Source organism: Dipodomys ordii, unplaced genomic scaffold (assembly GCF_000151885.1).
Source record: "Dipodomys ordii isolate 6190 unplaced genomic scaffold, Dord_2.0 Scaffold19, whole genome shotgun sequence".
NCBI lineage: Eukaryota > Metazoa > Chordata > Mammalia > Rodentia > Heteromyidae > Dipodomys > Dipodomys ordii.
In genome coordinates, this window is record NW_012267235.1 from 4,585,380 (window position 1) to 4,599,126 (window position 13,747).

Sequence of the window (13,747 nt, forward strand, 5' to 3'; positions counted from 1 at the left end):
CTCAAGGCTAGCACTCTACCACTTGAGCCACAGTGCCACTTCCGGCTTTTTTCTTTTTTCTTATGTGGTGCTGAGGAATCGAACCCAGGGCCTCAAGCATGCAAGGCAAGTGCTCTACCACTGAGACACCTTCCCAGCCCCCAGTGCTCAGCTCTTAAAAAATTGTTAATATTAAGTAGTTGTACAAAGAGGTTACAATTCTATAAAATGCATTTCTTCAAGTAGTAGTTGGGATCACAGTATAGCCGAGTGTCTTATTCAGTATTCTCAGCAGAATTGCCATTGTTTCACTGATGACTAATCCCTCAGGGTCTGATCAGTGAGAGGCCAGTCTTCTATCCACAGAGAACTCCGTCTTTAATCCATTCTGTTTTCTTAGAAAAATGTTGTGTGCAAGTGGTATTTGTTTAGAATGTGTTCAAAGGTTGTAGAAGAACACCTATGGTTTTATTATGTTTCCCTATCCATTCTGAAGCTTCTTTTCTTTTGCAGCAAGCTGCGACACCCTCATTTACTACAGCTGATGGCTGTATGCTTGTCCCAAGACCTGGAGAAGATCCGCCTTGTATATGAGCGTGTCACTGTTGGCACACTGTTCAGTGTCCTCCATGAACGAGTAAATGGATTTCCCTCTAGCTGCCACCCCTCCTCATCCCCATCCCCACCCCCACCCATGGCCTCCTATGTCCATTCATACTTCCTATTTGTGCACTCATGGAAGATAAATATCTATCTAAGATAAATATCTATTTTGACTTCATGGCCTAATTTAAGTGGCAATGTAATGTCTTCTCTAAAGGCTGATACACAAATGCTCAGAACTTACGTGACTCTATTATTGTTTCTTCTTCCTTCTCTTCCTTTCTCCTTCCCTCCCTCTTTTTTTTTTATTTTACATTTTTTTTTTGGGTCCAGTCTTGGGGCCTGAACTCTGGGCCTGGGTGCTGTCCCTCAGCTCTTCAGCTCAAGGCTAGCGCTCTACCACTTGAGCCACAGCACCACTTCCAGCTTTTTTCTTTTTGCTTATGTGGTGCTGAGGAATCAAACCCAGGGCCTCAGGCATGCAAGGCAAGCGCTCTACCACTGAGCCAACTTCCCAACCCCCCCTCCCTCTTTTTTTTTTAAGGCAGGATCTCAGAAGGGATGGATTTGTTCTCTTTATTTTTAATTAATTTGTTTATTTTTGTTAGACAGGGGGCTTAAACTCTGGGCCTGGGCACTGTCCCTCAGGTCTTCAGCTCAAGGCAAGTGCTCTACCACTTGAGCCACAGCGCCACTTCTGGTTTTCTGGTGGTTTATTGGAGATGAGTCTCACAGACTTTCCTGCCCAGGCTGGTTTTGAAGTGTAATCCTCATATCTCAGCCCCCTGAGTAGGTAGGATTACAGATGTGAGCCATCAGCGCCCAGCTGTTCTCTTTATTCATTGGTGTCCTTTGAACTTCCAAGTTTCCAAGTTCTCCCACAAACATGGATTTTAGATAGGGAGAGGCCAAGGAAAGTTTATTTGTGGAAGGAGGGGTACATCTTTTGGCATTTTATGTTACACTCAGCCTATTGCACATACCAGCCTTTGAAAATATTCTCCCCAGGTTTGGATCCATGGGTCCTGGATAGGTGGGACTTACAAGCCAGTTATTGAACCTCACTGAGTTTTAAGTTTCCTATTGGTAAAATGGAATTCCTGCACAATCAGGAAATTTTGCTCTTTGTCTCTGGCACTTGCAGAGGTCCCAGTTCCCACTGCTGCACATGGAAGTGATTGTGCACTTACTGCTCCAGATTGCAGAGGCCCTGAGATACCTACATTCCTGGGGCTTTGTCCACCGCTCTCTCAGCTCCTATGCTGTCCATATAGTCTCCACAGGGGAAGCAAGGCTAACCAACTTGGAGTACATGATGGAAAGGTGGGTGCAGTCTTTAATGTGGCTTCCCCCTGAAGAGAATCTCCCTTGAGAACCTTTGCTGTAAAGAGAATCTAATGTGGCAGCCCTCCTCATTGGTGAGTAGGACTTTGCATCACTAGTGGAAGAGATTTACTGAATGCTTTGTCTATGTGCCTAATCTTTGGGAAGTTATTTCTGCTCAGGACAATTTCACACTATAACAAACAAACATATATCATGTAAAGCCCCATATTAGACAGTGCGTATAAAGGCTGTAACTATGCACTCCAAAGTTCCAGTGACCTAGTATAGCTGAGGTGTGTGTGTGTGTGTGTGTGTGTGTGTGTGTGTGTGTGTGTGTGTATAGTGTGTGTGTGTGTGTGTCTTTTGTTTTTTGTCGGTCATGGGGCTTGAACTCTGGGCTTGGGCGCTGTCCCTGCACTCTTCAGCTCAAGGTGAGCACTCTAACGCTTGAGCCACAGAGCCATTTCTGGTTTTCTAGTGGTTTATTGGAGATAAGAGTCTCACGGACTTTTCTGTCCGGGCTAGCTTTGAACTGTGATCCTCAGATGTCAGCCTCCTGAGTAGTTAGGATTACAGGCGTGAGCCATCGGTGCTCGGCTTTTGCTGAGGTATATTTCTTACCTTGCAGTCTATCATTACTCCCAAAGCCTCAATTCTTCACTAAATTCTTTGAATTGCTAGCCTGGGAACAAGAGAGTATGTACAATGGAATTTGGGATCAGTTTGAAGTGGGCCTGTTACCATTGCCACTTTTCAGTGGCCAGAGCCCAATCACCAACCTATAGGAAGGCCAGGAAATATGGTGATTTATAGGTTACCAAGATCCCCTTTGCTCCTGCAAGTGCAGGAGGGAGAGAGAGGGGTAGGAGGGACAGAGATATGGGAGTTGAAAGGGCATTCCTGGAGTTATTGCAGTTTTCTGTATGAGAGTGGGCAGAGGCCAGGTCACTCTCACCACTCAAGCTACTAAACTTCAGACATGTCCCTTCTCAGTGCTAGTTAAATAAAACTTTTCTGGGAAGGGTTGGGAGTATATATAGTTCAGTGGTAGAGCACTTGCTCACTGGAGGGTTCAATCCCCAGCACCATGCATGATTGCATGAATCTGTATGAAGGAAAAACTGAAAAATTTCCCAGAGCAGGGGTAACTACTTTGGCTGTGTGTTCTAGAACAGTGGAAACTATGGGCTTTGAATGTTGCTATTGATAAATACTGAAGACTTTTCAGGAAGTTTTGATAGAATAAATGATTGGTCAGTGATAGAGTACCATCTGTTCTTCAGAAAGAGGCCTATCAGTTTCTTATGCTATTGCTTTCATAAAAATGTGAATCTTTGCATGAGGTGGAATTTTGGAGATAATCTGGTCTAACCCTGTCCTTTTTTGTTTTTGTTTTAGTGATTGCTATGCTAGTGATCTATCCAGGTTCTCATGAGTGCTAGGCAAACACTCTTCCATGAACTACATCCTAAGGCCAACCCTATCCTTTTATGAATGAGAAACTGAAACATAGAGAGGTTAAGGGATGGTGATAAGTGACCCATTTGGTTGGTTAGGGGCACACTGAGGCTAGAACTAGGCCACAGGGGTTGTATGGACTAGAGGTTGAATATAAGAAGATCAGCTTAGGAGCCACCAGGTGGAGCAAGGAAACCAAATGGAAAGGAAAGAAGTGAAATGCACTGAAAAGCTAGGGTCAACAGCTAGCCAAAAGAGGGGAAGGGAGGTAATTATGGTCAATGAGGTCCACACTGGGCATCGCAGAAAAGCAATGATTCTTATTTGGGCTTGTTGACCTCAGAATGGAATTTCAGGAAGAGGTGTCAATCAGCAAGTCAGTGTAGTTCTAACAGTCCTTCCTCTTTCCCCTTTCCTGCTTTTCTGACATTGTCTCACTAGGTAGTCCAGGCTGGAGTTGAACTCCATGATCCTCCTGACTCAGCTTCCCAACTACTGGAATTATAGGCATACACCATCATAGCCAGATAGTGTACCTTTCTTTGTAAGTTCATTACAAGAATTGATGATCTTCCCAGTGCTAGTGGCTCATGCCTTCAATTCTAGCTGAGATCAGAGAATACTGGTTCAAAGTTGACCTGAGAAGGAATGTTGGTGAGAAGTGGCTCTTAAGTGCCAGATTGGAACAAAATAAAGCTAAGGGACAGTGCCCTGGCTCTGAGTTCAGGCCTCAGTACCAGCATGGAAAAAAAAGAATTGATGATCTAAGAATCCAAAATAGTTTCAAGTATTTTTGGTATCACTTGTACATAATAGTTTGTTTAATGTTATTATCAAGGGTAGCACTCTGTTTCTTGGGTTAAAATTGATACAACAGTTTTTCTTATTCTAACTTCTTGTTAATGGAGTCCTTAGAGCTAGAATTGACCTTGCAAGTTGTGTCATATAACTGCAGCTAAATGTAATTTTAATGGTGTCAAAGCTGAAGGCCTGAAAATAACTCTTCTACAGTGACAGCCAGAAGGGTCTCCCTTATCCCACATGACTTATTTGTTATTTTTATTTTTTGCTGGTCATGGGGCCTGAACTCTGGGCCTGGGCACTGTCTCTCAGCTCTTCAGCTTAAGGCTAGCATTCTACCCCTTGAGCCACAGCATCTCTTCTGGCTTTTTCTGCTTATGTGGTGCTGAGGGATCGAACCCAGTGCCTCATGCATGCAAAGCAAACACTCTACCACTGAGCCACCTTCCCAGTCCTGTTTTTATTTCTTTTAAACTCAGAGCTAGGCAGGCATTCTACTGCTTGTTTCATGTCCCTAGATTTTTGTTTGTTTGTTTTGGTGGTCCTGGACACTAGATTCAGTTCTTTACCACTCCTACCCTTTCCCAACTGTCTTTATTTATTTTTGTCTGTGACTGGGACTTGAACTTGGTATTACATGCTTTCGCTCACTGACAGGCACCCTAATACCTGAGTCATGCCTTCAACCTCACCAGCTATCTTTAATAGAAAAAGAAAGAGAAAGTGAGAAGAAATAGAAGAAGTGACTTGTTGCTGGGCATTGGTGGCTTGTGACTGTAACTTAGCTACTCAAGAGGCTGAGACCTCGGAGCCAGCCTGGGCAGAAAAGTCTGTGAGATTCTATCTTCAAAATAATCAGAAAAAAGTCAACTGGTCAAATGGTAGAGTGCAAGCCAGGCAAGTGTAAGGCCCTGAGTTCAAGTCCTTATTCCTTGTCAGAGGAATTATTATTCCTTGAACAAGCATGGGAGGCCTGAAATGGAATGTTTCATTGTCGAAATGTCTTCCAAATTGAAGAGCCAAGCATGTTAGTGTCTCAGAATATAAACTATTTGTATTTATAACTCTGACGATAAAATACTCCATTGCCTATTCTGGGATCTGAGGATATATATAGCACTGGCACTGGGTTTGATCCCCAGAACTGCCCAAAAGAAATCAACTATCTTTTATGTGACACTAATTAATTTAATATATAAACATATAATGTACATACCAAATTTACACATTAAACATATAAATATATATTAAGTATGCATGTATATCCATACTATATCAGGCACACATGATTATCTAGTAGTAGATTTTCTAATTTTTTTTTGTTGTTGTTGGTCATGAGGCCTGAACTCTGGGCCTGGGTGCTGTCCCTCCGCTCTTCAGCTCAAGGCTAATACTATACTACTTGAGCCACAGCACCACTTCCAGTTTTTTCAGCTTATGTGGTGCTGAGGAATTGAACCCAGGGCCTCATGCATGCAAGACAAGCACTCTTCCACTGAGCTATCTTCCCAGCCCAGATTTTACAAATTTATGATATCTTGAACTCACTGATAATTATCAAAAGTTCAGCTAAAAGAAACATTTGAAAAGTTTTCTCTGAGATGCCCATCGCCCTCTAAAATCTATCCTTATGCTAGACTAGTAAAGAACTTATTGTTTCTTATTTTTCCAATTTTTTTTCTTCTGGAACTAGGGCTTGAAACTGAGGGCCTAGGTGCTGTTTCTTAGCTTTTTTGACCAAGGCCAGTGCTCTACCCTTGAATCACACAGCTCCACTTCCAGCTTTTTGGGAATTTATTGGAGATAATAATTGTCCCGCCCAGGATGGTTTCAAAATGAGACTCCCAGATCTCAACTTCCTGAGTAGCTAGGATTACAGGTGTAAGCCACCAGCACCCAGCCAAAAACAATTCTTCATGATCAGCCAGCCAATCACCAAGTCTTTATTGAATGCCTACATAATGTCCGTATGAACTCCTTACTCGGTGGAGTACTTTATTTTGTTGTTATTGGTGGTGGTTGTGGGGCCTGAACTCTGAGTCTGAATGCAGTCCCTCAGCTCTTCAGCTCAAGGCTAGTGCTCTACCACTTGAGCCACAGCACCACTTTCAGCTTTTTCTGCTTATGTGGTGCTGAGGAATTGAACCCAGGGCCTCATGCATGCAAGGCAAACGCTCTACCACTGAGCCACATTCCCAGCCCCTTGGTGGAGTACTTTGTGGCTCGCTAAGCATTTCCATATCCATGATCTCATTTGATTATCATGACAGTTGTGGGTAGAAGTTGGTACTGGCCTCACTCTGAGGACTCATTGGCCAAGGAAGCTCTGATTTAGCTTGTCTGGTTGGAAAGATGAGTTATTCATACAAATCAGTGAACCTTTGTATTGAACTGAGAGGACTTGTTCCCAAGAGGGCAGGCTATCAGAAAAGAAGCAATCAAAAGATATTAGAGAAGAACAAAGTGGCTTTGATATAGCAAATGGGACTTGGAGGAAGTCCTGAACCAGTATTCATAAACAAGCCTCACACCCATAGTGTAAACTTGGGATGTAGTGATTTTTTTTTCTAATCCTGTTGCTTGAACTCAGGGCCTGGGCACTGTTCTTGAGCCTTTCTGTGCTCAAGGCTAGCATTCTACCACTTGAACCACAGCGCCACTTCTGGCTTTTTCTGTTTATATGGTACTTAGGAATCCAAACCAGGGCTTCATGCATGCTAGGAGGCAAGCACTCTAACACTAAGCCATATTCCCAGCCCATACAGGGCTGCTTTTGAGTAGGTGATCAGGGAAGGGTTCTTTGAGGAAGTGGCTTTCAAACTAATACCTCATCAGTGGAAGCAGCCAGTCAGGCTAGCATCTATGGGCAGAGCATGCCAAGATAAACAAAGGAAGGCCTTGTAACTTTAGTGGGCTTGTTAGGAGAAAGTGACTAAATGAAGAGTAGACAGGGCCAGTAAACAGGAATGGTAAGGTATTGGAACAGCTCTGAGGCAGCATGAGTTAGCTCATTGTCTAGCTATGTTTCCAGAAGTTCAAAGAGATTGCCAATCTTCTCAGGCAAATATCTAAATGTAGTGTGTGGTGATTGCAGATATGATTCTGTCTTATGTATTTCCTTCTATAGACAGGACAATGGTGTGTATAGGGACCTGACTCGAATACCCCTTCCAACCCAACTCTACAACTGGGCCGCACCGGAAGTGATCTTACAAAAGGCAGCCACCATAAAGTCTGACATCTACAGCTATTCCATGATCATACAAGAAATTTTAACAGGTGATCAAGGAGCACATTAACAGTTGACAACAGTCTCTTACTCTCTCTCTCTCTCTCTCTTTTTGTGCTAGTCTTGGGGCTTGAACTCAGGAGGCTGAGATCTGAGGATCATGGTTCAGAGCCAGTTGGGGCAGGAAAATATGTGAATCTTGGTTTTTTTTTTTGTTGTTGGGGGGGGCGCTTGAACTCTGGGCCTAGGCACTGTCCCTTAGTGCTTCAGCTCAAGGGGAGCACTCTACCCCCTGAGCCACAGTGCCACTTCTGGTTTTCTGATGGTTAATTGGAGATAAGAGTCTCCTGGACTTTCCTGCCCGGGCTGGCTTTGAACCATGATCCTCAAATCTTAACCTCCTGAGTAGCTAGAATTACAGGCGTGAGCCATCGGCACCCAGCTAAACTATTTTTGTGTGTGTGTGGGTTGTAGTACTTGAACTCTGAGCCTGGACATTGTCTCTGAGCTCTTCAGCTCAAGGCAAGCTCTCTACAACTAGAGCTACAGTGCCACTTCCCCGTAAAACTCTTATCTCCAATTAACCACCATAAAACAAAGTGGTGCTGTGGCTCAAAGTGTTGGAGAACTAGTCTTGAGCAAAAAGAACTCAAGGATACTAGCCAGCCTATGAGTTCAAACCCTATGACCAGCAAAAAGAAAAAAAAAAGTACATGACTTTGAAAATAGTTTCTTCAAGGAAACTTTTAAAGGTTTCAGAAAAGATGTTAAATATATCTTATATAAGATGGTGCCCTGGGCTGGGGAGGTGGCTTAGTGGTAGAGTGCTTGCCTTGCATGCATAAGGCCCTGTGTTTAATTCCTCAGTACCACATAAGCAAAAAAAGCTGGAAGTTGCACTGTGGCTGAAGTGGTAGAGTGCTAGGGACACTACTCAGGCCCAGAGTTCGGGCCCCACAACCGGCAAAAAAAAAAAAGATGGAGCCTGGGCACTAGTGGTGTATGCCTGTAATTCTAGCTACTCAGTAGTCTCACAGCTGAGGATTACAATTTGAAGGTGGCATTGGCAGGAAAATCTGTAACACTCTTTTTCTTCTTCTTCTTTTTTTTATTTTTTCGGTCATGGGGCTTGAACTCTGGGCTTGGGCGCTATCCTTCAGCTCAAGGCAAGCCCTCTACCACTTGAGCCACAGTGCCACTTCAAGCGGTTTTCTAGTGGTTTATTGGAGATAAGAGACTCACGGACTTTCCTGCACAAGCTGGCTTTGAACCATTATCCTCAGATCTCAGCCTCCTGAGTAGCTAGGATTACAGGCGTGAGCCACCAGCGGCCGGCTCTGTGACACTCTTACCTCAACTAACCACCAAAAAGTCAGAAATGGAACTGTGGCTCAAGTGGCAGAGTGCTAGCCTTGAGCAAAATGAAGCTCAGGGACAGTACCCAGCCTTGAGTTTAAGCCCCAGGACTGGAAAAAAATTCTATTACCGAGCCATACCCCTAGCATCCCAAGCAAAGTGGGTTTTTTTTTTTGTTGTTGCTGTTTTTTTAGGCAGTCCTGGAGTTTGAACTCAGGGCCTAGGTGCTGTCCCTGAACTGCTTTTGCTCAAGGCTGGTACTCTGCCACTTGAGGCATTGTGCCACTTGTGACTTTTCCTGTGTATGTATTACTGAGGAATTGAACCCAGGGCTTCATACATGCTAATTAAGCAAGCACTTTACCACTAAGCCACATTCCCAGGCCCCAAGCAAAGTTTTTAAACTACATATTGGAGTCAGTATTTAAGAATCCCCCTGGAATGCCCTTTAAAGAGATGATTTGCCTCAGAGAAACAAATAGGAATTTAATATAGGAGCTAGTAGGTATGTAAGCTGTGTGACCTGAAAGAAATAAAAGCCTTTTCAAATTTATAGGATGTGATGGGAGTAACTGTCTTCACATAACTGAAGACAGAAGAACTCCTTCAGAGAGAAACACAAGTTGGGCCTGGTGTCTCACCTTTTAATCCTAGCTACTTGGGAGGTGAAGATATGGAAGATCATGGTTTGAGACCATTCCAATAAAAAAGATGGGACCTTTTCTCAACCAGTAAAAAAAGTGGGTTTAGTCATTCAAATTGATCCAGAAACATAAATAAGATTGCAATCCAGAATGGCCTTAACATAAACATGAGATCCTATTAAAAAAATAACAAGGGGCTGGAAAGTGGTGTAGTGGTAGAGTACTTGCCTTGCATGCATGAGGCCCTGTGTTTGATTCCTCAGCACCACATAAACAGAAAAAGCTGGAAGTGGTGCTGTGGCTCAAGTGGTAGAGTACTAGCCTTGAGCTGAAGAGCTGAAGGACAGCGCCAGCGCCCAGGCCCAGAGTTCAGGTCCCACGAACAACAACAAAAAATAACAAAAGCTAAAAGGCTGGTGGCATGGCTAAAGTGGTATCGTGCCTGGCCTACTAAATCTAAGACCCTTAGTTTAAACTTCAGTACCACATGTATAAGCACACACACACACTCAAAATAAAAGTATATTCAATTAGGGAGTAACAACAGTCAACTACCTTTAGTGGTGTTTGCAGTTTCAGAGGAGAAACCATTCCTCCCATAAGATGAATAAATACAATGGCTACCCCTCCTAATGTCGTAGCCCAGGTTTGTCACGTCTGCCAATGGAGGGCCCACTGTGATTCATACACTACTATTTTCTGACTCTAGCAGGTTACTTGCTTGTGAATAAACTTTCAGGTAGTCCCTTCCTTCCTTCCTTCCTTCCTTCTTTCCTTCCTTCCTTCCTTCCTTCCTTCCGTTCTTTCATCAGTAATGGGGCTTGAACTCTGGGCCTGGGTGCTGTCCCTGAACTCTTCAGCTCAAGGCAAGCCTCTGCCACTTGAGCCACAGTACAGTACCACTTCTGGTTTTCTGGTGGTTAATTGGAGATAAGAGTCTCACAGAGGGCTGGGAAGGTAGCTCAGTGGTAGAGCGTTTGCCTTGCATGTCTGAGGCCCTGGGTTCGATTCCTCAGCACCACATTAGCAAAAAGAAAAAAGCTGGAAATGGCTCTGTGGCTCAAGTGGTAGAGCACTAGCCTTGAGCTGAAGAGCTGAGGTACAGTGCCCAGGCCCAGAGTTCAGGCCCCACGACCGGACCCCCCAAAAAAATTTTTTTTTAAATTAAAAAAAAAAGTTTCACAGACTTTCCTGCCTGGGCTGGCTTTTTTTTTTTAATTTTTTAATTGTGAAAATACCATACAGAGGAGTTACAATTATATGAGCAAGGTAATGAGTACATTTCTTATCAAGCATTGTTGCCTCCTTTGTTTCCCCTTCCCATCCCTTCCCATCTCCCTCCCCACCCCCCCAGGCTGTCTTTGAACCATGATCCTCGAATCTCAGCCTCCTGAGTAACTAGGATCACAGGCATGAGCCACTGGTGCCCAGCTTCAGGTAGTTTTCTACAGAAAAAAAAGAAGTTGAATGACTTGACTACATTTATACAACTTCAGCAAATGTTTATCATATTCTTTCCTCTGACCTTTTCCTTACAGACAACATACCCTGGGATGGCTTAGACGGCTTGGCTATTAAAGAAGCCATAGTCTTGGGAAATTATTTAAAAGCTGATGTCAGGCTTCCAAAACCTTACTATGATATTGTTAAGTCAGGCATCCAAGTCAAGCAGAAAGACCGAACTCTGAACCTTCAGGACATCCGGTATATTCTGAAGAATGACTTAAAGGCAAGCCCTGAAGTTGTTGGGACTTTATTTCTTCTTATTCTTGTCAGGAAAGTGGGTACCAAGTTATAGAAGGTTTGGAAATCTTCACTTTATTATACTCTTTCACTGTTGCTGAGAAAAGGTTGCTTGGTGAAGGCAGTGGGTTGTTGAGAAGAGCTGAGAGGTTCACTGTAGGCACAGTGAAGATTCCATGAATGGCAGCTAGTATTGCTGGAATAACAAGAAATAAGCTGCTTAGGACTACAGTCAGTCTGTGCAATAAACATAGGAGGGAGTTTATTTGCCATATAGATAAGTTTTGGAACACTATGACATTCAGATGACTATAAATATGTCCTTGACAGTATTTCCAATGTTATAGGAGTTCATTGGAGCCCAGAGGACTCCACCAACTAAGAGTCCCAGGATACAGAGATATGAACCCCAGCCTAATGTCAATGAGTATCTAGGACTAATTTCAGAACATCGAAAAGAGACCCCAGTTTTTGAAATCAAAGAGCTAAAGGAGACAGGTATGCTGTTAACTCACAAATGAAGTACACCACTTTGATATCAATGTGTTTTGAGCTGAAGCTAGTAATTTCCTCCAAGTTAAATGAGTTCTATAAACACTTGGACTAAATTCAGAACTAAGTAATAACAATGAGTTTGTTTCTAGCTATAATTGTCTGTGTATGCATGCGCGCATGCGCATGTGCGCGTGCATGTGTTTGCATGTTATATATACCAGGGTCTTGAACTCAGGGCTAGCACTCTCACTCAAGCTGTTTTGCTTATGACTGGTACTCTGCCACCTGAGGTACACCTCTAATCCAGCATTTTGCTTGTTAATTGGAGATGGAGTATCACAGACTTTTTGCCGTAGGCTGGCTTCAAACTTTGATCTTCTGGGTTTCAGCCTTCTGTGTAATCGCAGGTATGAACCATCTGTGCGTGACATAACACAGTTATTCTTAAGAATTTGAAGCCAGGCACCAGTGGCTCACCCCTGTAGTCCTAGCTACTCAGGAGGCAGAGATCTGAGAATTGTGGTTCAAAGCCAGATTAGGCAGGAAAATACATGAGACTTTTTTTTTTTTTGCCAGTCCTACGGCTTGAACTCAAGGCCTAAGCACTGTATCTGAGCTTCTTTTGCTCAAGGATAGCACTCTACCACTTAGATCATAGTGCCACTGCTGGCTTTTTCTGTTTATGTGGTACTGAGGAACTGAACTCAGGGCTTCATGCATGCTAGGCAAACACTCTACCACTAAGCCACATTCCCAGCCCCCCATGAAACTCTTACCTCCAATAAACTACCCAAAAGCCAAAATGCATCCAGGCCCTGAATTCAAGCCCCACGACTAGCCAAAAAACAAAACAAAACAACGAATTGCTTCACTAACGAATTTTTTATTTTAATTTTTTGTCAGTACTGGGGTTTGTTCTTGCTAGGTAGTCACTCCACCACTTGAGCCACTCCTTCAGCCCTGATTTAAAAAAAATAAGACTATTATCTACTAACGAAGTATAGTGTGATGTTACGTACTTGTAATCTTAGCTACTCCAGAGGCTAAGATAGGAGCAGCTTTAGAGCTCAGGAATTTAAGGCCAGCTTGGCAAAGTAACAAAGCAACATGTCAAAAAACCAAAACACCTTCCTCTTTCTATCATTTGTTCCTTATAGAAAATTTGGAATAGTATAAAAAAGAAAGTTTCTGTTTTAATTCAGCTGCCTAAGGAGAATTAATTGGTTAACATTTTGATATTTCTTACTGATTTTTATTTTTAATTTAATTAATTTATTTTTGTCGGTCATGGGGCCTGAACTCTGGGCCTGGGAGCTGTCCCTCAGCTCTTCAGCACAAGGCTAGCGTTCTACCACTTGAAACATAGAGCCACTTCTAGCTTTTTCTGCTTATGTGGTGCTGAGGAATCGAACCCAGGGCCTCATGCATGCAAGGCAAGCACTCTACCACTGAGCCACCTTCCCAGCTCTCTTACTGATTTTTAGAACATTAGAGTTTTTGAGCTGGAAAAGGCCTTGCAATCATGAAACTTAATACCTCCCCATTGTAGATGAGATCACTAAGGTTTAAGGAGGTTATGATTACAAGTGGAACTCAGGTATTATAATCCCAGTGTAATCACCATTCACTCAAAACTCTTTTGGCAGGGATGGAGCCTTCCAGAGTAGTCCACCCTCCAAGTGCTCATTATTTGTCTCCATCCCATTTCCTGCAAGCTGTATACCAGTCAAACAGAAGAGATGTGTGGATTAGCTTTGGCATTGTTTTTGAGTTATTATTCACATAATACAGTGTCTTTTGGGGCTGTGTCTTGACAACTTTTATCAGATGCTGACCAAAAACTTAACTGTAACTGACATAGCCACACTCTTGTCCAAAAAAAGACAGTCTAGTCCTTGAGATCCAGGGACTTGTTTTTGACTGTTAGATGTGTTTTGAACACACTATAAATAAAGAGTATATTAATTTCTGTCTTACATCAAAATTGGGGTTGGAGGAGTGACTCAGTTGGTAGAACACTAGCCTGTGAATGAAAGTGTCAGGTACCAAGTTTGAGTTTTGGTCTTGGACCTAAAAATAAAAAAAAGAAAATTGGAAGTTTCATCTAGGTTAG

At 43.0% G+C, this 13,747-nt stretch overlaps 1 protein-coding gene across 1 annotated transcript in view; it reads left to right on the top strand.

The window, feature by feature from the left end:
• The window catches only part of Tex14 (testis expressed 14), an 82,761-nt gene that overhangs the window by 20,231 nt on the left and 48,783 nt on the right, over positions 1-13,747 (top strand). The window contains exons 4-8 of the mRNA XM_013013092.1: positions 476-616; positions 1,727-1,905; positions 7,295-7,446; positions 10,935-11,125; positions 11,487-11,637. Of these exons, the coding sequence (XP_012868546.1) occupies positions 476-616; positions 1,727-1,905; positions 7,295-7,446; positions 10,935-11,125; positions 11,487-11,637 (814 nt within the window). The remainder of the gene's footprint in view (positions 1-475; positions 617-1,726; positions 1,906-7,294; positions 7,447-10,934; positions 11,126-11,486; positions 11,638-13,747) is intronic.